The 21,379-nt window shown below is 48.9% G+C and overlaps 2 protein-coding genes across 5 annotated transcripts; both read right to left on the bottom strand.

Moving 5' to 3' along the window:
• Positions 1–262: 262 nt before the first annotated feature.
• On the bottom strand, positions 263–7,569 carry HMBS (hydroxymethylbilane synthase). Of its 2 annotated transcripts, none has more exons than XM_061440554.1 (14): positions 7,364–7,569; positions 4,898–4,951; positions 4,474–4,546; positions 4,060–4,109; positions 3,915–3,970; positions 3,455–3,532; positions 3,202–3,279; positions 3,012–3,087; positions 1,789–1,902; positions 1,507–1,545; positions 1,263–1,382; positions 993–1,046; positions 773–859; positions 263–684 (listed from the first exon to the last, which is right to left on the bottom strand). In XM_061440554.1, exons 1-14 carry the CDS (start codon positions 7,394–7,396, stop codon positions 511–513), a joined length of 1,086 nt encoding a protein of 361 aa, XP_061296538.1. In that variant the 5' UTR covers positions 7,397–7,569; the 3' UTR covers positions 263–510. The 2 variants fall into 2 exon arrangements, with proteins under 2 accessions (XP_061296538.1, XP_061296539.1); XM_061440555.1 differs by lacking the exon at positions 7,364–7,569 and adding an exon at positions 5,128–5,149.
• Positions 7,570–10,709: 3,140 nt separating this feature from the next.
• VPS11 (VPS11 core subunit of CORVET and HOPS complexes) lies at positions 10,710–21,005 on the bottom strand. 3 transcript variants are annotated; one of them, XM_061440538.1, is made up of 16 exons: positions 20,766–21,005; positions 19,641–19,789; positions 19,408–19,555; positions 18,931–19,094; positions 18,078–18,325; positions 17,142–17,343; positions 16,610–16,761; positions 15,556–15,742; positions 14,752–14,898; positions 14,253–14,441; positions 13,989–14,150; positions 13,423–13,562; positions 13,128–13,330; positions 12,829–13,000; positions 11,355–11,577; positions 10,710–11,230 (listed from the first exon to the last, which is right to left on the bottom strand). In XM_061440538.1, the coding sequence occupies exons 1-16, from the start codon at positions 20,950–20,952 to the stop codon at positions 11,066–11,068; spliced, it is 2,838 nt and encodes a 945-aa protein (XP_061296522.1). In that variant the 5' UTR covers positions 20,953–21,005; the 3' UTR covers positions 10,710–11,065. The 3 variants fall into 3 exon arrangements, with proteins under 3 accessions (XP_061296522.1, XP_061296523.1, XP_061296524.1); XM_061440539.1 differs by having other exon boundaries at positions 19,408–19,543; positions 20,766–21,003; XM_061440540.1 differs by having other exon boundaries at positions 19,641–19,901; positions 20,685–20,965.
• Between the last annotated feature and the right edge of the window lie 374 nt (positions 21,006–21,379).

Genomic DNA, 21,379 nt, shown 5'->3' with positions numbered 1-21,379 from the left:
GAGTCGACTCTGTAGATACCTAAAGGTAGTGGGGGAGGGGAACCGATATAAGGCTTTACTGTTAACTAGAGCGACAAATTGTAGATTATTAAGATGATGGCTTTCTTGGCGTTCCCTGGGAGACACTCGATTCTGTTAGAAAATGGGAACTACTGACAGAAGGCGTTTTTCAGAACTTTGAAAGGGTCCTAGCCTCAGAGATCAGGCATAAACAGTTTTGAGTTTGTCCTTCCTTTTCTGCAGCCCCACCAAAAACAAAAACCACCTTTAAATTTGGTTTATTAGTAGAACTGGTTACATTCAAAGGCTGTGGCTTATTACTAAGATTTTTTTTTTTCTCTAGAGAGGAAGCCCCCACCTGGGGAGGCAAGGCCCCTCGGTGAGACAAGTCTCTGGAAGTCTCTGCCCTGCAGTTCAATCCTGTGGGGGTAGTCACTTCTCAGGTAGCAGAGGGCTGGGATGTAGGCACTGGGTGACCAGCAAGGCAGGCACCTGTGCCCCACAGACCAATTAGTGGGCTTCATTGAGCTGCCGTGCAACATCCAAGATGTTCTTGGCTCCTTTGTTCAGCAACAAGGTGGCCAGGCTGATGCCCAGGTTCTCAGCAGCCAGCTGGGGTTGTCGTGGAATGTTCCGGGCAGTGATGCCCACCAGCTGTGGATCATCTTCAGGGCCATCTTCATGCTGGGCGAAGGAAGAAGGGTTGGATTTGGTGAGAAGGAAAGGGGAGGTAACATAAAGATGTGTTTCCCTCCCCTTGCAGCCTTGGCACCTGGACAGGGACATGGATGGTGGTTTGCATGGTGTCTTGCATGGTCTCTGCACCATTCAGACTCCAGACTCCTCCAGTCAGGTACAGCTGGGAAAGAAAATGGCTGCCTCAGTAAATTGTAAGAGAGAACTACTTAGAAACCTGTGCTCTTCATGGTGGTGGATACACAGGGGAAATGCCAGTTCCTTCCCTGCCCTGCCACCCATCTTCCCCTGCTTACTTGCCCATCCTTAATAGCTGTATGCACTGCCACTGGCACACTGCAACCTCCTTCCTGCAACAAGTTCTCCCTGTTAGCTTAAGATCCTTATCACCACCCTGCAACCAGAGCCCAGAGACAGACTCCCGCCAAGGACATAACGGAAAATGAGGCAGGGGCCCAGACCTGGGTCCTGTCCATTCTTAATGAGTTATGACTAAATACACAGCAGGAGAAATCTCCCCATTACCCTTCCTAATATCCACCCCTCCACAGGAGCACAGGTCCTACCAGGTGCCTTAGGAAGGATCGTTCAGCAATGCAGCGAAGTAGAGTCTCAGGATCGTGCAACACACCCACCAGATCCAAGATGTCCTGGTCTTTGGCTCGAACTTCCACACCCAGAGCCCCCTGATGGGAAAATAGCCTAAGATACCAGTACCAATCTTTCCCCAGCCAATGGAGCTAAGGGACAGAACTTGGTTGAAAACAAAAGGAGGAGACAACAATATATGGCTTCCGTGGTCAAGCATACCTGACCCACAGCATACATGCACTCCTCAGGGTGCAGGATCTGTGGGGGCAGAAGAGGCAGTCAGAAGGGTGGAGGTAGGGGTGCCCAGAAGCACACAGCACTGAGTTGGGGTTTCCCTACCTACAGAAAGCCTGGATAAGCAAAAGTGGGAGTCCAGCCTCTGAGCCCCAACCTTGCTAACCTGGGTCTCATTTCCAGCTTGCACTGGCTAGAAATGGGTATTCAAAAAGAATATAGGCAGGAAGGAGATGAAGGCAACTAGAGAGGAGAGAGGAAACCTACCTGCCCCACCCGGTTCTGCCAGCCCATGCGCTGCAGGCCAGCTGCGGCCAGGATGATGGCACTGAACTCCTGCAGCTCATCCAGCTTCCGCAGTCGCGTGTTGAGGTTTCCCCGCTGTGGAGAGACACTAAGGACCACAAGCTTTGGGCAGGCTGGAGCCTGACGCTGTTTCCTCTGCCTGAGTCCCTCTAGCTGCTAACTTCTCACCTTTTGAGTTCTCAGCTTGGTGACAACTGCTAACACTTACTCATACTTGCTATATGCCACACACTGTTCTGAAGTGCTTTATATACATCAATTCATTGCATTTTCACCACAGCCCAAGGGTGAAAGAGTAGGCAGTAGTATTACATCTCCATTTTACAGATGAGAAAATGATAGAGGTTTTAAGTTATTATATTTAACCTTACCCAAGGTTACAACACCTCTAAGAAGCCTTCCTTGACCCTCAAGTCTGTGTTTAGATGTTCCAGCTAGAAGCCTCCAGAGAATTCTCTACTTTCTACATTGAAGGACTTAGCAAATATTACTTTGAAAATCAGCTTTACAAACATAACTGTAAAAATCAAAACAATACGGTGGAATATAAAATAAAAATGGATTTATGATTACCAAAGGGGAAAGTAGTGGGGTAGGGATAAATCAGGAGTTTGAGATAAGCTGATACAAACTACTACATACAAAACAGATAAACAACAAGGTCCCATGGTATAGCACAGGGAACTATGTCCAATATCTTGTAATAAACCACAATGGAAAATAATATGAAAAAGAATATGTATATATATGTATAACTGAATCACCAAATCACCAAAAATTAACACAACATTGTACATCAACTATACCTCAATTAAAAAATTTAATTAAAATGGAAGCAACTGCCAATCCCACTGCCTCCATGTAATCAATATTCAGCATCACTCTGTATTGTCAATGCCTGGTTGTCTGTCTCCAGAACTAAAATGTAAACTATGTTAGGATGGACAATGCTGATCTTGCTCACCATATCCCCAGTGCCAGGCACTTGCTTGGGGCTAAGAAAACATGAAAGGATTATGAATGGATGGATGGATAGATGGGTGGGTGGATGAATGGGATGACATGCAGTCCACTGCGTTCACAGTCCACTTCCTCTGGAAGTCCTTCCCCCTCCAAACTCCCAGGGCCCTCTGGACTTTGTCTTCCTCCTTGGCTGCTGCCTCCTCCCTTCTCTGAAAGGATACAATACTCTTGAACTCCAGATGTGGGAACTTTCTCTGCAGCTGGGCTGCTCTCCGCAGGGAGCTAGTTCCTACCACACTGTGCAGAGAGATGGTTTAAAATGAGATTTAACTCTAAGCAGGAACTGTTCTGAAATCTCCTCCTTCCACCCCTCCATCTGCTGTACATATCCCAAGATGCCTGTCCACTTACCTCTTCTCTGGCAAGGTTTCTAGAGTCTTCCCAACAAATTTTGGGTGAAAGACAACAGCATCATAGGGGCTCTCCCGCCTGGAGATGGAGAGGTCATAGAATGAGGGAGAGATCTCAGTTCAGGTCACTTCCATTCTTTCTCAATAGTCAACTAACTAGCATTTTCTGAGTTTTCTGCCATGCATGACATTCCTCAGGTTAGGGGAGACAGCCTAGAGACAGAAAGCCAAGTCCTAAAGGGCAGAGCTCTTACTTGCAGACAGCTCCAATGGTGAAGCCAGGAGGAAGCACCGTGGGCAGGTCCTTCAGCGAATGAACAACTAGGTCCACTCTAGGGAGATGGGAGAGAGGCAAGAAGAAGGGGTCTGAGCAGCAGGCCCTAGCCCTTCTCCACTCACTCCTGCTTGTATGTCACTGGTGGAGCCCAGAGCAGTTCAGGAAGCAGGCATTTCTGAGACCTTGGGTCCCTGAGACTTGCTCCCCTTCTTCTCTTCCCTCTCACCCCCCTCCCCCAGCCAGTCCAGCACCCCAGGCAGCCAGAAGGCTCAGATCCAGGACTCTCTCCTTTTCTGAGGCCTGAAAAACTGACATATGAGCCCCGCTCTAGCCTATCCAAGCTTTTAAGCCTAACAGTCTAGCTGACACCCAGATGTGATGTGCACTGGGGTCCTAGTGAGAGCTTGGGAGGGCGTCATGCTCCCGATTTCACTTACTCATTCCTCTCCAAAGCATGCTCCAGCTCCTTGGTAAACAGGCTCTTCTCTCCAATCTGCCAGGCAAGAAAGAACTTCAAGGTGAATCTTTGGGGGAAAGGAAAGAGGACGAGGGAGGAAAGGGTTGGATGAAAAATGGTGCTACCTTAGAGAGCGCGGTATCAAGAATCTTGTCCCCCGTGGTGGACATAGCAACTGAAGAGAAAGTCAACCAATTAGATGCTCATGGAACAGCATTTATTGAGCCCCTGCTAAGCCCAGCACTTGTGCTAAGATTGGCAGTGGATACAGAGGCAGAAAAGCACCAGATCCCTGAGAAAGTACAATCTAAGAGGAAGACCAGACACAATCATAAAAAGACACAAAGCAGAAGATATTAAAATGCTAGGCTAGCCTAGGTAAGCGCAAAGCTGGAGGTGTTCAAAGGAGGAATGGGCCCTCCAAACTGGGGATAGCCAAGAACTCTCAGAGGCAATGGGACCAGGTTCTGGTCAAAGAAAGCCCCCTCCAGGGGGATAAAAGCTTCCAAACAGCTTCCATTCCTGTCCAGAAAACTCACTTATTTCAAACTGCAGGCCTGGGTATAAAGCTTTCAGCGTTGCCACCACACTGTCCGTCTGTATGCGAGCCAGCTGTGGGGGGAGAAATTTAGGTTAGCCCTGTAGTCTGGCCACTGCCCTAGGCTCAAATCCTCACAGGGTCATAGAGATCCTGAAGGGATTGGAATTCAGAGAGGGCATTGAATGGCTACCTAGGAAGGGGAGGATTCTGGACTGGGAGTCCTCTGTACCCCAATAACTTCCCCAGCTTAGGGACTATCTCTTCACAGAATGCCATCTGTCATTCTGCATGGGATTTAATGCTCAGTCACCCCATTTCCTCCATCCCCAGGCTGCTGAGAACCCTCTGGGCCCCCCAATTTATAATACTATGAACACAGAACTCTTCTGACAAACCTCCTCCACCCTGGTACCTGCACTAACCTGGCTCTTGCGGGTACCCACTCGAATCACTCTCATCTTTGGGGTGTCTTCTTCCTGCAAAAAAAGTCCCCAGGTTACAGTCCCCGCTGCTGTTCAAGGTCCTCAAAACCTTGTCCAAGAATCAGACTCACTGGCTTGGAATAAAGGAACCTCAGCCCCTTCCCTGTGGCCACGTGAGCCTCAGAGTGGGGAAAGACTCTCCAAGACAGTCCCTTTACCTTCCCTAATACCTTCTGCCTCCTCACAGATCCAGAGAAGCAGAGACCAGAGAGAAGCGATAGTAGGACCCGCTGTTGCTGTAATGACAAGGACACTAAGCCCTGAAGCTCATCTAAGCAAAGGCATCAGGAATGCTGCACTCAACCAGGTGGATAGAGAGATAAGGCCCATCAGCCTGGCCCCAGAGAGGGTGGGCCTGCAGCAGGCAGGGGCAGGGCAGCTGGGGCCACACAGGGGAACTTGCGCTGAGTCACTGAGGACAAGTTCAGCATCCCCAACAGAACAGCTTCAAGAAAGCTTCAGTGCTACCTAGATACTATAAGACCTACCCCATAGCTGCCACACTATGGATCCTGTAATCTGGTTGGCATGCACATGTAAAGGTCTGGGGCCAATAGATCTGACATATAGTCCTGCTCAGCTTCTTGGCAGGGTGACCTTAAATTCACCATCTTGTTTTTCATCTATAAAGTTATTTGTTCATCTATAAAATGAAGTTTGCACTCAAGTATCTTCTGCTTTTGATATTCTATAAGACTAAGAGGATAAGCTGTCTAATGTCCCTTCACCTAGAATGTGGCCTCTGATTTCACCAAGAAGGAAATATTAGGATGTCATAGACCAAGCCAAGAACTCAGTGGGACACACCTCTTCCTCTTGTCAGCATATCTTGGACAAACGTATTCAGTGCCAACCAGGGAGAACAGAGTTCTCCAGTCTGAGGTCCTATTTCTTTCCAGATCAGACAATAGCCCCTACAGACACTATCAACTTTCCCTATTCTGGAATCTTCATCCTATGGAGTTCTTCTGCAGCCAGGTATCTGGGGCCTCTGTCACTAGAGGAGGTAACAACTGGTTGCTCTCAGACTTTGGTCTGCTCCACAGCTATCACTTCTCCAATAAATAAACCCTAGGGTACCCTGAGCAAATTAGACTAAGCTCGAAATGCCAAACATGGCCACTAAAATTCTGGGTCACAAGGAGCCCACAGAAACATCCCAGAAACTGCTATGTTCAAACAATCCCTTAATTTTACTGATTCTGCACAGCATATTCAAGTCAAACTCTTCCAGTAAAAAGATCCTTATCAAGTACGTATATACTAGAGCTATTGCTATTAAGCTTCATAACAACTTAACAGGCAGAGAGGAACCATGTTACAGAAGCAAAGGCTGGCTGTGAAGAGCCAAGCAACTTGACCAGGGCCACAGGTTAAATCATGGGTGCATGCATGTGCAGGCTCAGTCGTGTCTCTTTGTTACCCCATGGATTGCAGCCCACCAGGTTCCTCTGTCCATGAAATTTTCCCAGCAAGAATGCTGGAGCAGGTTGCCATTTCCTACTCTAGGGGATCTTCCCGACCCAGGGACCGAACCTTTGTCTTCTGTGTCTCCTGCACTAGCAGGCAGATTCTTTACCACTGGGTAAAGAATTCTTTACCGCTGAGAGCTGGAATCACATCTTGTTACTCCTATTCCAGCGCTCAGGTATGTCAACAATGGCAAAGAATCCTATTCCTTACCAGCAGGTAGTTCAGGAAGAGATAAACTGCTGCCCTCCTCCTTTCTTATCTCAGGCTGACTTTGGCCTCACCAGCTCTGCACTTTGCATCTGCACAAGCCCAAAGCTAGGACCCCAGGCTAAGAATAGGAAGGCTCGAGGGCGCTCCCCACCCACAAAGGTAGTAACTCAACGAACGGTGCCTCAGCTGGGGAATTTTGAGTGTAGGTTGGGGCTAGGTGGCCGTTAACAGGAAAAAAGGGGAGAAGGTGCACTTCCAAAACGTTTGAGTGTAGTGCGGAGACTTAGAGGTACGTTCTCCTCTCTCGATCCTAATTGCCTCGGACCTGTCTCGAGTGAAAGGATCCCATGGAATAGCACCCTGTCTCGTGTACATGAATTTTCCTGGGTTGGGTCACTAAATCTAGAGCCGTGGACTCCAGGCCTCATGATGCCATTCAGATCCCCACAGCAACGAGGTTCCCGTTCGAGACAAATTTTCTGCTCTTAAGTCTGTCCCCACTGTTCACAGATTCCCCCAGGGCAATACGGATTTTAAGGGCAACCCAGCAGCAGCAGCAGCTACTGGCCCTTTAAAAACTATTCGGGCCAAAGCGGGGGGGCGGGGGGGGGGGACAGATAACCCTCCCGACCAATGGGCGACGGAGAGTGGCAACTTGGGGCCAATCGTTGCACCGCTAGTGCGGAAGACTGAGGTTGAAAGGGTCACCGGCTCTGGACTCACCGCTGTTGCGGCCGCGTTGCCATTACCAGACATGGCTGTGCTCGGCAGCTAGGCCCGGGGCTGCCGCCAATGTCCTCCGGTGTCGGGGAAGCCGAAGGCCCCTGCCGGCCGGACACTGGGCTCGCGCAGGTCTCCAGCTTCTCCAGCAGCCACACACTCCCGGCTCCGCTAAGGGACTGCGTCACTTCCGGCGCCGCCAGACAGGGCGGGACTTCCCCTGGGCGGGAATTAGAACGATTGCGACAGCGAAGACCTTACCTTGGGTTACCACCGCTATTGATATTGCAACCTTGCTTATTTAACTTAAATGCAGAGTATATCTTGCGAAATCCCGGACTGGATGAAGCACAAGCTGGAATCAAGATGGCCGGGAGAATGATCAATAACCTCAGATATGCAGATAACACCACCCTTGTGGCAGAAAGCAAAGAACTTAAAGAGCCTCTTGATGAAAGTGAAAGAGGAGAGTGAAAAAGCTGGATTAAAATTCAATATTCAAAAAACTAAGATCATGGCATCCAGTCCCATCACTTCATGGCAAATAAATGGGGAAACAATGGAAACAGTGACAGACTTTATTTTCTTGGGCTCCAAATCACTGCATATGGTGACTGCAGCCATGAAATTAAAAGATGCTTGCTCCTTGGAAGAAAAGCTATGACAGACCTAGACAGCATATTAAAAAGCAGAGACATTACTTTACTGACAAAGGTCTTTCTAGTCAAAGGTATGGTTTTTCCAGTAGTCATCTAAAGACATGAGAGTGGAACCATAAAGAAAGCTGAGTGCCAAAGAATTGATGCTTTTGAACTGTGGTGGTGTTGGTGAAGACTCTTGAGAGTCCCTTGGACTTCAAGGAGATCCAACCAGTCCATTCTAAAGGAACTGAATATTCATTGCTAGGACTGATGCTGAAGCTGAGGCTCCAATACTTTGACCACCTAATGCAAAGAACTGAGTCATTGGGAAAGACCCTGATGCTCAGGAAGATTGAAGGAAGGAGAAGGGGACGACAGAGAATGAGATGGTTGGATGACATCACCGACTAGATAGACATGAGTTTGAGCAAGCTCTGGGATTTGGTGATGGACAGGGAAGCCTGGTGTGCTGTACTCCATAGGGTTGCAGAGAATCGGACATGACTGAGCGACTGAACTGAGCACCCCTACTCCCCAAGGCTGGCTCTGGTCTTCATTGTTTGAGACCCAGGCCCAACTGTTCATTTTATTTTTACCTAGCCAGGAGTACTGATGTCCTGTGGCTAAAATACGCTCCCCAGATTTAGCCACAAAATAAGTTGTCGTCTCTGCTGCCCCCCAAAAGTTAAGTCAATAAGCCAAAGTGGGAGGCCCCGAGAGGAAAAGGATATTAAGCCCTACTGTGCAGGGCTGTGGACTTCCCAGGTGGTGCAGTGGTAGAGAACCCGCCTGCCAGTACAGGAGACACAGGAGGTGCGGGTTGGAGCCCTGGGTCCAGAAGATCTCCTGGAGGAGGAAATGGCAACCTACTCCAGTAGTCTTGCCTGGAGAATCCCATGGACAGAGGAGGCCGGTAGGCTATAGTCCAGGGTAGGCTATAGTCCAGGGCGTCTCAAAGAGTCCAACATGACTGAGCACCCATACGTGTATGGAGGGTTGGAAGTAAGGCTACTTGAGCAATTTACCATGCCCCCAGGCTGGATTCAAAACCTACAAATGAAAAGGGCCTGCTCTTGAAAGTTAATCATCCAGAATTCTACAGCTTTATCTCCTTAGTTGTGCCACAAGCAATTAGTGCAGCTTATGCAGTGCTTCTGCTACAAACCTGAAGTAGGCAACATTTTTATTTAAAAATGTTTTATTTTTGGCAGGGCTGGGTCTTCATTGCTATGTGGGCTTTTAGCTAGTTGCAGTGAGCCAGGGCATTTCTATTTTTAAAATGAGTCAAAACTGGCTCAGAGATCAAAGGTCATGCCTAAAGACAAATAACTGTGAAAAGGGAGTGCCAATACATTATTAGTGTTAGCCAAGAAAGGGCTAGTTAGTAACGCTTTACCATTAACAGCGCTAACCGTGTATTAACCACTTCCACAAATCTGGACACCTGTCATCCATACCAGCCCCTGAGGGCTAAAAGTGTCTGTAAACTTGACTTACCTGTGTGTGTTTCAAAAGCACCTAGTATTTGACAGAGATGTTTTGCAGCTGATATGGGGTGATCAAGAGCCCCAAACCAGCCCCAAAGCAGATGAGACCTGGTGGTGTCCAAAGCTACCTTTTCTTCAGCACCTTGCCAAGATCCCTGCCCAAGGGGGGCTATCTATACACTACTAGGCACAATTCCTGCTGTGTGCAAAGCAGCATGGAAGACTCATGCCCAGGCTGCCCCCCAAAATCTCTGCCCCTTTCCTAGCCTGACCTGTCTGCCTCCTATCTTTTGAATTCCCTTACTCCCCTCCTTGCAGGGAGGTGTCTTTAGAGCACGTGCTCTCTCTTCTCCATTCCTTCATCAGTGAATAAAGTTTCTGCTCTGCTATACCAAACTTGATTTCTACTGGCATTTGCAACTTCAAGCAAAGGATCCATTGAGGAGTTACCAACCTGCTGGGGACCAATAACACACCCATTGATTGGCTCCTTAAAGCTTCATAACAGCCATACCAGAAAGATGTTGTAATTCCTTACGCATAGACGAAGACCTGAGGTTCAGAGAAGGTTCAGAATTGCCCTAAGTGAAACTAGGATTCAAGCTCTGGACAGCTGATCCAAAGTCTGTATTCTCAGCTGCTACCAATGTAGTGCACTCCACCTTTTCTAAATACTGTCTAAACCACAATGTCCAAGTTACTTCTTTTAATCAAACGGACCCATAGGAGCAATTTTCCAATGGGCAGTGTAACCCAAATGACATACAGACACCTGTAACAACACAAACTTCAGCTGACAACTTTCGAGAGAGAAAAAAATGTTTCATAAAGGCCCTTTTTATCCTGCTTATCATCTGGTACTGAATACAGCAAGACACCAACCCACCCATTATGAAGCTTCAGTCCAAGGCCCCTCACCAGAATCTGCCTCCTGCCTGAATACCTAGTCCACACAAGAGCCACAGAGACCAGCCACACTACAGAGCAGCCTTAGTCCAGGCTGCTCTTGGGTCTCAGGCCTTAGCCTTTGCAGACGTTCTTCAGTAAACTGAACTGTGCTAAATGCCAGAGGCCCGACTCGTTACTGGCATGAAGTCTCCTTAACATCATCTTTAAGGAACTCTATAGGAAGGGAAAGGACGCTCTAGGAGAGCAGAGGGAAAGAAGTACATTTTGCAGTTAAGAATCACCAGGAAGTCTCCACAATAAATCCTTCAACCATGAAATCATTATATGCTTTTATTTATAGACTCTGGGAGCCAGGACCCAAGCACAGCCTGGTGCTCTTGGATAGAGAATAAAGCAGCTATTGTCCAGACTCTGAGGTTACTGAGGTACCCTCCCCCACTGGTCTGGAATGATCTACACTGCTCAGAAAGGCAACAGGAGGAATGGCGGATTGGCCAGCCAAAGGAGGAGGCAGGAAAAGAAAGTCCCCTTAAGTCCTGAGGGCAATGGCATCAGATGAGAGGGGGGTCCTGGGCAGGTCTCCCCGACTCCTATGCAACAGCTCTGTCTCTGTACCCCTGTGTCCCTGCTGCTGGGCCTCTACCATCACACCCCTTCCCACTAGCCGCTTAAGTGCCCCTCCTGGCGTGCATGAGCAAGTCCCGCTGCAGCCCGGCCTCCAGGCTCGCAGTCAGTCGGGCTGTGGGCGGGTCGGTCAGCAGAGTCAATTTGTTGAAAACACCTCGGCCAAAGTAGTCAGCAATCACAGAGAAGCTGTCGTTGGAGCACTTGAGCTGAGGAAAGAGAAAAGGTCGGAGTCAGAACTCACAGGCGGAGGAAAAAAAAAAACAGTAGCCCTCCAGCACTCCCCGCCTCCCAGTGGGTGGGGCAGTCATGTGGCCACGCCTCCCTCCCCACCTGATGCTGAAACTGATCGTGGAGATCTCGCTTCTGTTCCTGGGCCCGGATCATATCCATGACCTTGCGGTTTTCAGGGAGGCAGGTGGGGCAGTCAGCGTCACTTTCCGAGTAACTCTCAAAGCAGTGTTGGTGGAAGGAGTGGCCGCAGAGAAAGTGGACTGAGGGCAGCTCCAAGGCACTGTTACAGATGCTGCACTTGGTCTTCTGGAAAATCTTTGGACTACAGGCAAGGAAGACCAGAAGAGTGGCAAAGAATGAGGGCAGGGCCAGGAGCCATGTGGAAAGAGGAGACAGCTCGACGAAACAAGAAGAGAGACGTCTCCATTAAGGAACGACAAGGACTCCCTTGAAGGTCCAGTGGTTAAGAATCTGCTTGCTAATGCAGGGGATACGGGTTCAATCCATAGTCTGGGGCAACTTACCCTGTGCCCTCCAATTACTGAGCCCATGCTCTAGAGCCCACAAGCCGCCAACTACAGAAGCCCACACACCCTAAAGTCCATTCTCATCAACAAGAGATGCCACCACAATGAGAGGCTCAAGCACTGCAACTGGAATAGCCCCTGCTCACCACAACTAGAGAAAGTCTGTGTGCAGCAACAAAGACCCAGAGCAGCCATGAATGAATGATGAATAGGAACTATGAGGCCCTGTTCTTCCTACCACCTAAAGGAGGTCACAGGAGGACCCCATGCTGGGCCTTCAGGGAGTCTCAGTATGCTCCCAGCATGTCCATCCAATCCATGGGGGGACTGCTATCTCTCTTTCAATTTCCCCTACTGCCACTAAATTGTCTTTCAGGTCTTAATCGCACGTGACCCTTTCCCTTTCAATGAGACCTTTCCTGGCCACTTTATCAATTACAACACACCTAAACCCCTCACCCTATTCCTCTTCCTCAATTTTCTCCTTAGAACTTAGCACCATGGAACACACTACAATAGTTTGCTTATTTAACACATTTACTGTCTGTCTCTACCTCCACAACATAAGCTCTGTGAAGGCAGGGATTTTTCTATGTGTTAAGAATGGGGCTTAAGACAAAATGGACTCAGTAAATATTGATGGAATGAAGAAACTGGACAGGACTTAGTGACTAAAGAACAATAACAAATATTTTATAAAGCTAATGGCAAAGTTAAGGGTTAATATCTACTATAAATACTTGTAAACTATCCACTTTTTTGTCAACGTTTTTTACTTCCAAGGGCTTCCCACCACAACTTAGACGTGTGTTTAGGAAAGGTAAAATACAGGCATATCTAGAGAGAAAAGTACCTGCTACAAGATAACAAAACCCAATAAATCATCTTCTATGTAATAAATCATTCTTTGGAATTCCCCCATTAAAACAGATCTTCAAGAATGAAATGTTGAAACTCACTCCATATAACCTTTGTGTGTAAAAAATGACACCCTGTGAAGAACAAGCTTATCCCTGGATACCTCTACACTCCTGGATGCCAAGTACCTTGCCTTCAGCTCCTGGATCTCCTGGCGGATGCGGGTGGTCTCCTCTCGGTAGCGCCGCACCCGGAGCTCATCCTGGGCGATCTGCTGGCTCTGTTTCTGCAGTTTTTGGACCAGGTAGTCCCGGATGACAGACAGGGTGGCCGTGGAGTTATGGGCCAGGGTCTGCACCACTGAGGTGGGAGGAAGCAAAACCATGAAGCATGCAGCTTTCTGGACAGAGCTGAAGAACCCCTGCCCCAGAGCCCGACCGCCAGCAGCCTGCACCCACCTAGCCACCCAGCCCACCCCGCAGAGTACCTAGAAGGGGCGGCATGAGGTTCTTGCTCTCGATGTGCTTGAGCACAGCCGCCACGTACTCCTTGCAGTCCTCCTCCTTGCGGGCAAAGTAGCTGAGCGCCTGCTCCCACAGGGAGGGCTCCTGCTCCCCGTGGCGCTCGCACACGGCCACCACCTGCCGGTACTGCTCGTGCTGCATGTGGTAGTGCATGATCTGCTGGAACCTGCGCCAGGCGGGGTGTGCGTCAGCAGCCGGCCCTCACTCGGGCGAGTGGCTCAGCTCTGCCCCCTCCCCTGAGGACCCCCTGACTCTTACAGTTTGCCCTGCTCATAGAGGTAAAGGACTCCATCCTGGAAGTCGTGCATCTGGCAGAGGACCAGGGCCTTGTCAAAGACATCACAGAAGCGGCCACTCTTCAGTAGGGAGATGGCCTCTGCGTGAAGCTTCTCTTTGACCTAGAAGAGGAGGGTGGAGCTGCCGGACATTAGGGGGAAAGTGACCCCTCAGCAAGTCAACTACTCTTCCCCTCACTCCAATTTCCTCTTTTTTCTCTCCAGTATTTATTTAGGCTGTGCTGGCTCTTAGTTGCCAGGGAAGGTATGTGGGATCTAGTTCCCTGACTAGGGTTTGAACCCAGGCCCCCCACATTGGGAGTGAAGAGTCTTAGCCTGCCTAAAACTCTGGTTTTAGGCCAGCAGTGAAAGTCACTCAGTGGTGTCTGACTCCTTGCAAGAAAGTCTTCAATTTCCTTTTCATGGGGAACCATTTAGCCCCTCAGGGTGAGGTGTTATTGATCTAAAGCGAGCAGCAAGTGGCAACCAGGGAAGAAATGGAAGTGCTGTCTTTTTCTCAACACCTCTGGTGGCTCTGCCAGGCCTCACCTGCGGATCCTCCTCGTGGGCCCAGTTCTGGAGTCGCAGCTCAAGCAGCGTGTCATAGATGCCCTGCGGGGAGTCAGGCTGCACCTCACTCATGTGCTCTAGGAACGCTTTCAGCTCTCGAGGGTTGTTGGCAAAGATGGGGATGAACTCCTCCGAGTTGGCCTACGATGGCAAGGGATGAGAGAGGAGGCCAAGTGAGTGGGCCTACCCATGCCCCTGAGATGACCCCCATATGTTCAAAAGCCATTCTCCCAGAGGCCTCACCCTGCAGCCTGGAGCCTCCCTATCACCTCGGCCTTCAAGGCTAGGCCGATAGTCGGTACAGAGTCCCTTCAGCAGCTGGGTCGTCTGCTCTGGTATATGGTGCATGAGGGTCTTGCCATAGCGTTTCATGTTGCTCTCAGCCTGCTCAAAAGGCAGCTTGCCAATATACCGGAGGGCTTCCTGATAATTCTGTGGGGACAGAAAGGGCAGCAGAATTGCATGCTCCTGCCTCACCCATCAAAACACACTTTATTTTTATTACTATTTTCTTTTTGGGGCTCCCTGCGTGGATTCTCCACTTGTGGCGCATGTGAGCTCAGTGGCCCCACAGCATGTGGGATCTTAGTTCCCTGACCAAGGACTGAACCCATGTTCACTGCATTGGAAGGCACACTCTTTAACCACTGGACCCCCAGGGAAGTCCCAGGAGACACTTTCACCATCCCAGGGATATACCAGAAAAAGAACACGACCTGCCTGAGTCAGGAAGCTCACCTACCTTGATGTCCTCTAGCTGGATCTTCAAGTACCACTCATGATGAGCATGGTTCTCAGCCAAATAGAGGGCGTGGGAGTAGTAGCCAGCCTGCCGGAGGACCTTGATCGCTGTCTCCACATCAAAGTGGACTTCACTCTCACTCTTTGTCTGTCAGGAAGACATAAGACAAAACCATTCACAGAGAGGTTGTGGCTGGAAAGGAAATATGCATCTCATTCTAAGACCAGATTCTTAAGGTAATAGTAAGGTGGATTTTTTTTTTTTTTTGGCCACACCAAGTAGCATGTGGAAACTTAGTTGTCCCACACCAGGGAGCGAACCCATGCCGCCTGCAGTGGAAGCAAAGTCTTAATCACTGGACTGCCAGGGAAGTCCCCAAAATGATGCTTTTAAAACATAGTTATCCTGCCTCTCCGTAAGTGTTCCTCTGCCTCTACTGTTAGAGTGATGCCTCTGGGGACACTGGGCTTCCTGGGGCTTAGATACCAAGAGAAGTTCTGGCATCAAGAAACAAAAGTGGGGGAATTCCCTGGAGGTCTGGTGGTTAAAACTCTACGCCTTCACTGCTGGGGGCCCAGGTCCAATCCCTGGTGGGGGAATGAAGATCCCACAAGCCGCACAGTACAGCAAAAAAAAAAAAAAAGAGGGGAGACAGGAGAGAACTCACAGAAAAGACTATTTCTCTTCCTTGCCTACAGACCAGAGGACCAGAGGATTCTGGTCCCTAAATACAGGCAGCTCTTCCCTCTCCCTGCAGTCCTGGTGAAGCCCCTCAAGGAACCCTCTGCCAGCACCACCCTGCACCTTGATGAATTCCTCCAGCTTGGAGCTGTCCTTGAGCTTGGTGTAGCAGTTGAGCAGCAGGGTGGTGTGGTCGGCGTTGGCCAAGGACTGCCGATGTAGGGTCTGCAGGTAGGCTGTCAGGTTATGGATGCGCTGGGCATCGAGGAACTTGCGGATCACGTACGATGGCTCCAACTTTCCAATGGTTCTAGGGAGACACAGGTGTCAAACAGCATCAGGATCATCATACTTCTCAAACTTTCACGTGCGTAGGAATCACTTGCAGGTCTCAAAATGCAAATTCTGTTTCAGCAGGTCTGGGGTGAGGCATGAGACCCTGCAATTCTCACAAAATCCCAGGTAGTATCGATGCTACTAGACTGGGGACCACATGAGCAGCAAAGCTCCAGAACACTGGTTTTTAGACTTGACTGAAAACAGGAATTGTAGAGAGGTTGGCAAAGAACCTAGACAGGGTCTTAGAACTCTTCACTAGGTCAAAAAACTAATTAGTACCAAGGAAAAAAACTGTGGAAACAAGAGATGAATACCCTTTCCCCTTTAAAGAATTTGATCAAAATGAGTATTAACAAAGGCCAAGCTAACATTTAAAATAACAGGTACTTTTCAGCTCAACTTCCTTGAGAGCTTTCCTGATAGCTCAGACAGTAAAGAATCCACCTGCAATGCAGGAGATCTGGTTTCAGTCTCTGGGTCGCAAGGACCTCCTGGAGAAGGCTACCCACTTCAGTACTCTTGCCTGAAGAATTCCACGGACAGAGGAGCCTGGTGGGCTACAGTCCATGGGGTCACAAAGAATCAAACACAACTAGTGACTAGCACTTACACGTATCATCAGCTCAACTGCACACTGGTCATGTAGCATCTGACCCTAAATACTCCCTTTCCAATAAGGTATACTGTCTCCTCATTTGAGGCATCACAATTTATGTAGGAAAAAGGACAATTCATGATGGAGTCCACCGCCCACCCCAGTCTCCAAGTGCAGGTTTCAGTCTAGCTGGCTCTCTGTTCCCGCATCCACAGGTATATCCTAAAGCGCCTCCAGACTGACCGGATATACTGCTGGACAGCACCATCATGGTTGCCCTTGCTGTAGAGATGGTCCCCATACTGCATGAAGATCTGGGCCAACCCATCGCTGTCCAGATGCTGGCTCTTGGCCAGGTTAATTGCCATCTCAAACAGGTTCTTCTTAAACAGCATCTGGAAAGGAATAGAGATTAGAAAACTGGAAGAAGCAGGCCTGAGAAGACACCTTCCCAGAATGCATCCACAACACACAAGCCAGACGGTTATGAAGTTCCAGTCAGCCTAGATCTTAGGGTGAGACCCCCAGACACCCCCAAGACTAACATCAGCTCACCTCACTAAGTTCTCTGCAGTCAGGCAGAGTGGACCCCCACCCACTGCTTCCCTCTAAGGCCACATCCCAGGCCACTGACCATGGAATCTTACCCTAAAGAGGCTAAGTAAGGCTATGACCCAAAGGGAAGGAAACACCCTGGCCAAGGCGACTTGGGGAGTCTGTTCCTAGAGCCGTGTCTGGGTGCCCATAGCCAGCTCTGGGAACCTGGTGGCCTTGCCTCCAGTTTGGTCTGTGTGTCCTTCTCCTGCAGTGCGTGGACCCGCCCATCCCGCGTCAGCACGTACAGGGAGCCCCACTCAGCAAGCACATCCACTACATCCTCAAAGACAGCGCTATAGGCTATGAACTTGTTGCACAGGTCATAGATGTTGAGAATCTGTTTGTCAGAGCTCTGGGAGTCCCGGCTGGTAAACTCTGACCTGTGTGGGAAAGAAAAAGCACCAGATATTTATCTGTACCACCTCAGTCTCAGCTCCCCTCTATTTCCTTTCCCCTGACAACTCTGGTGCTACCTATTCCTCCCAGAACAAGTCACTGCTAGCAGCTCATCCTGCGATACGCAGCATGGTGCTGGCAGTTGTGGGAAGAGTATGTGTAGACCTGGAGTCACCTTTAAGTATCCTATAATTAATACAGGCAACAGACTGAAAACTGAAGTACATTCCAACACCTAAGATTTAACAAATAATTAGTGCCTGGTATATGTAGTCCACTAGGCTTAGTACTGAATGAAAACTAATATCTGACAAGGATCACCTGCATCACGCTGAAGATTCTGTCCCACTTTCTGATGACTCAGAAAAAAAAAAAAAACACCCCGTGTTGCATCTCCCAGCACTTTCCAATCTCTCCACTACTCAATCCCTTATTCCTCTACCCAATTCAATTCACCCAAGTAATAAAAAAACCCAATGCCAGGTCCCAAATTCCCTGGAGCATTCTAGTGCAAAAGGACTGCTCAGCAAATGTCTGCAGCAAAAGCACACTTTTCAGCCGAAAAAAAAAATGTTATAACTGAGTCTAGGTGTAAACACGTCTACAAAAAGTACAAAGTAGGAAGTTGACAGGATGTAGGCATTAGGAATTTGAAATCAGGTTAATTCTAAGGAACAAGCCCAGCCCACTCCCTTTTGCTTCTCCATAGAATCCTTACTTGGGAGAAACCTTCCGGTCACGGGAGACAATGACAAGATAGCCTCTAAACCAGTGAGCGATGAGTTTATGGCCTTCAAAGGCAAAGCAGGGCCCACGTTCATCAGGCTGGTACAGATAGACACATTCATCCCCTGCCACTATGAACTGCAGGTCCTGAGAAGGGTCGCTGAGGGCTGAGCAGCGCAGGCCACAACCATGGGTGTCCAATTCCACACGAGGATAGTCCTTTCCAGAAACTATGTAGGACTGTGAGAAGTAAGACAGGGGTTAACCGGCTCCCTCTGAGGAGGTGGCATCTAAATGTTCCCAAAGGTATCCCCACCTCCATACTGGCTCTCTTAATTCTTAGCACCTTAAGACTTTACCTGGATGCTTGCCTTCTCCATTAAATGGGCCATTACCATCAGCCATCTACTAAATATATAAGCAGAACCCACATTTTCTTCCTCTGTACACACTATCACTACTTACTACAGATATTCAGCAAGTAAGAGAATTTTACTGCTTTATCAGAAAACTCTGGCTGAAAAGAAAACAAAACTATTGGTGTGAGTAAACTGTTATCTTAGAAGCACAAGAACCAAAGAAGTAACTTGTCCAGTGTCACTTAACAAGCCTATTAGAAGAAAAACTTATGTCTTCTGCTACAAGCCCAAGAGTTCTCTTCCTAGCTCTAACTCTTCCCAGTCTCCTAAGTAAAGAAATAAAATATTAAGTTAGGCAAATGACTCAAGGCTGTATGATTAAAAATATAAGAACCTCTTTTGTCAGTTCCTTACCCTAGCCCCCTGAGCAATAAAAGAGCCTTTCCTACTTGCCCCAACAGTCATACCAGGAGGCGCTGGTCATACCTGAACATTCTCAGTTGTCACAACAAACAAGTGAGTGGTCTTTCCCGCTTGGCGAAAGGCCAGTCCAGTAACAGGATAGCTGCCCTTGTGCAAAATCTGGGTCTTGCTATGTCGGTCCCGAGTGATGTCCCCTTTGTTCAGTGTAACACTGCCATCTGTGAAACCTGCAGGAGAGCAGGGAACAGTATTTTATTGAGGCTGAAAAGGCACGGAAGCAGAAAAAGACCTTTAGAGGCACTTTTTAGAAGTGACCATCTTTCTCCTCATACCCAACTTCTCCAGTGGTTACCATGAGGATTAGGACTCACGGACTCATTTTCAAAGAGCAAAACTAAATGCTATCCCATCCCAAACTTTAAAATCTCAAAAGGTCTCACTTCAGTACAAAACGGTCTCCTGAAAATGAGCTGTAGAAGCAACTCTGAAGAAAATCTATAAAGAATCATCGGGTGTTAGCTTTGCCTTCTTTCTTCTTACCAATGGCCATAAAGTTGAGATTTTCATGGACAGTCAAACAAGATACAACAGTCGGTTCTGTCCCTGGGATGGCAGGGAAGATTCGAGTGCAGAGTGGATTACCACCATCTCTCTTCTCCAGGTTCCAGATCTTTACCTGGGGACAGATCTCAGATGTGTGAATGATAGTCACTCTCCAGCAAATACTCATTCCCAGGCCTGTGGGTCTTTCCTGTTTCTTTTCTAGGACTCACCAGGGGGTTGATGCCCTCTTCGTCCTCACCAACAGAGGCCAGAATATTGTGCTGCTTCAGCTGGTACAGGTGTGTCACCCGTAGTTTGTAGGCCTGGAAACCCGTAAGCTGTAGGGAGCGGGGCAAGAACCAGATCTGGCCTTCCATATGTGCAGAGCAGTCAAGGAGCCTCCTTTCCAAGGGGAGATTCTTACATTTAGGCCAGAACGCAAATAACTACCCCCAGGGCTTCCCTGGTGGCTCAGATGGTGAAGAATCCACCTGCAATTCGGGAGACCTGGGTTCGATCTCTGGGTTGGGAAGATCCCCTGGAGGAGGGCATGGCAACCCACTCCAGCATACTTGCCTGGAGAATCCCCATGGACAGAGGAGCCTGGCGGGCTACAGTAAATGGGGTCCCAAAGAGTCGGACATGACTAAGCACAGCACAGCACCCCAGTGGCTCAGCTAGTAAACAACCCACCTGCCAATGCAGGAGACACAAGAGATAGGGGTTTAAACCCTGGGTCAGGAAGGTGCCCTGGAGAAGGAAATGGCAACCCGCTCCAGTATTCTTGCCTGGGAAATTCCATGGACAGAGAAGCCTGCACTGGCTACAGCTCATGGAGTTGCAAAGAACTGGGCATGACTAAGCACACATGCACAATAAAAAACAAAATCTATACAAGTGTTTAAATTTTTCAAGGGTTTTTCCATATATCATCTCTGGAAACTCCCCATTTTAAAAACAGTAGAAAGGCCAGAGTTTAGGGGCAGCACCCACAATATGGGCTGGGGAGATAATGACACCTTACATATTCATCTTTTAAAATCAACTTGCATCTGTTCTTTTGATCGACCTTAAAAACAAAAACCTTGCCCAACTGTTATTTTACGCCCCTTTTGCAGATAAGGAAATTGAAGTCCAGAGAGGTTAAACGACTTGCCCAGGATATTCGCTCATTTGGCAACAAGTTAAAGAGAACGGACTTCCTCCTTTCTTCCCTCAGAGCACAGAAGGAACACCGAGCGCCCATCTAAAGGAAACTGGCCCGTAACACGAACCCTTCTGACGGACAGATTTCATCTCAGCTGGATCTCTTCAGGGATTCGAGGAGGGAAGGAACAGCTCCAGAAGAAGGATATCTCCAAAGACTAGGCTCCCTCGGCCTGAGTCGCAGACTGTGATGCCAGGAGGGAGGCAAAGGAACTTGGAAGCAGCGGGTCCAGAGGCAGGCGCGGCCCCGGGAGCAGCCCCATCATTGCCCTGTGGCTCCTTCACCAGCTCCTTGTCGAAGAAAACGAAGCGCCGCCACTGCAGGTAGGTCGCCATCTTGGCCGAAGGTCCCCTCCTCCGGGGAAGAGGTCACATGACAGGAGCCGGCGTATCACATGACCCGTTGACGTCCTGGAGTCTGGTGCACCTGCGCTCTCCTCTCGAAGTGACGGTTTCCCGCTGCTTGGACAGTAGGCGCGGCCGCTTGAGGCAGGGTTCACCACCCGCAGCTCACTCCGCAGTTTTCGGTTTTGCCGGCTCTGTAAGTGCCTTGACTGAAATGCTTCTTAAGAGCTAGACCTTCACCTCTCTGGGCATCAGTTTCCTCTTTAATTAAATTGGCTGGCAGTGGGGGATCAAGATGAGGGATGACACGCGGTTTGTGAATTGTAACCTGCTGTGCCTAGCTAGGTGAATTACCTTCTGCATCACAGGACTGTTTTGAGGCCTAAGTGAGTGGGTGTATATGAAACTGGTTTTTCGG

Source organism: Bos javanicus, chromosome 15, assembly GCF_032452875.1.
Source record: "Bos javanicus breed banteng chromosome 15, ARS-OSU_banteng_1.0, whole genome shotgun sequence".
Taxonomy (NCBI): domain Eukaryota; kingdom Metazoa; phylum Chordata; class Mammalia; order Artiodactyla; family Bovidae; genus Bos; species Bos javanicus.
The sequence above is the reverse complement of the archived record's forward strand: the minus strand, read 5'-3'. Positions and strand labels throughout refer to the sequence as shown.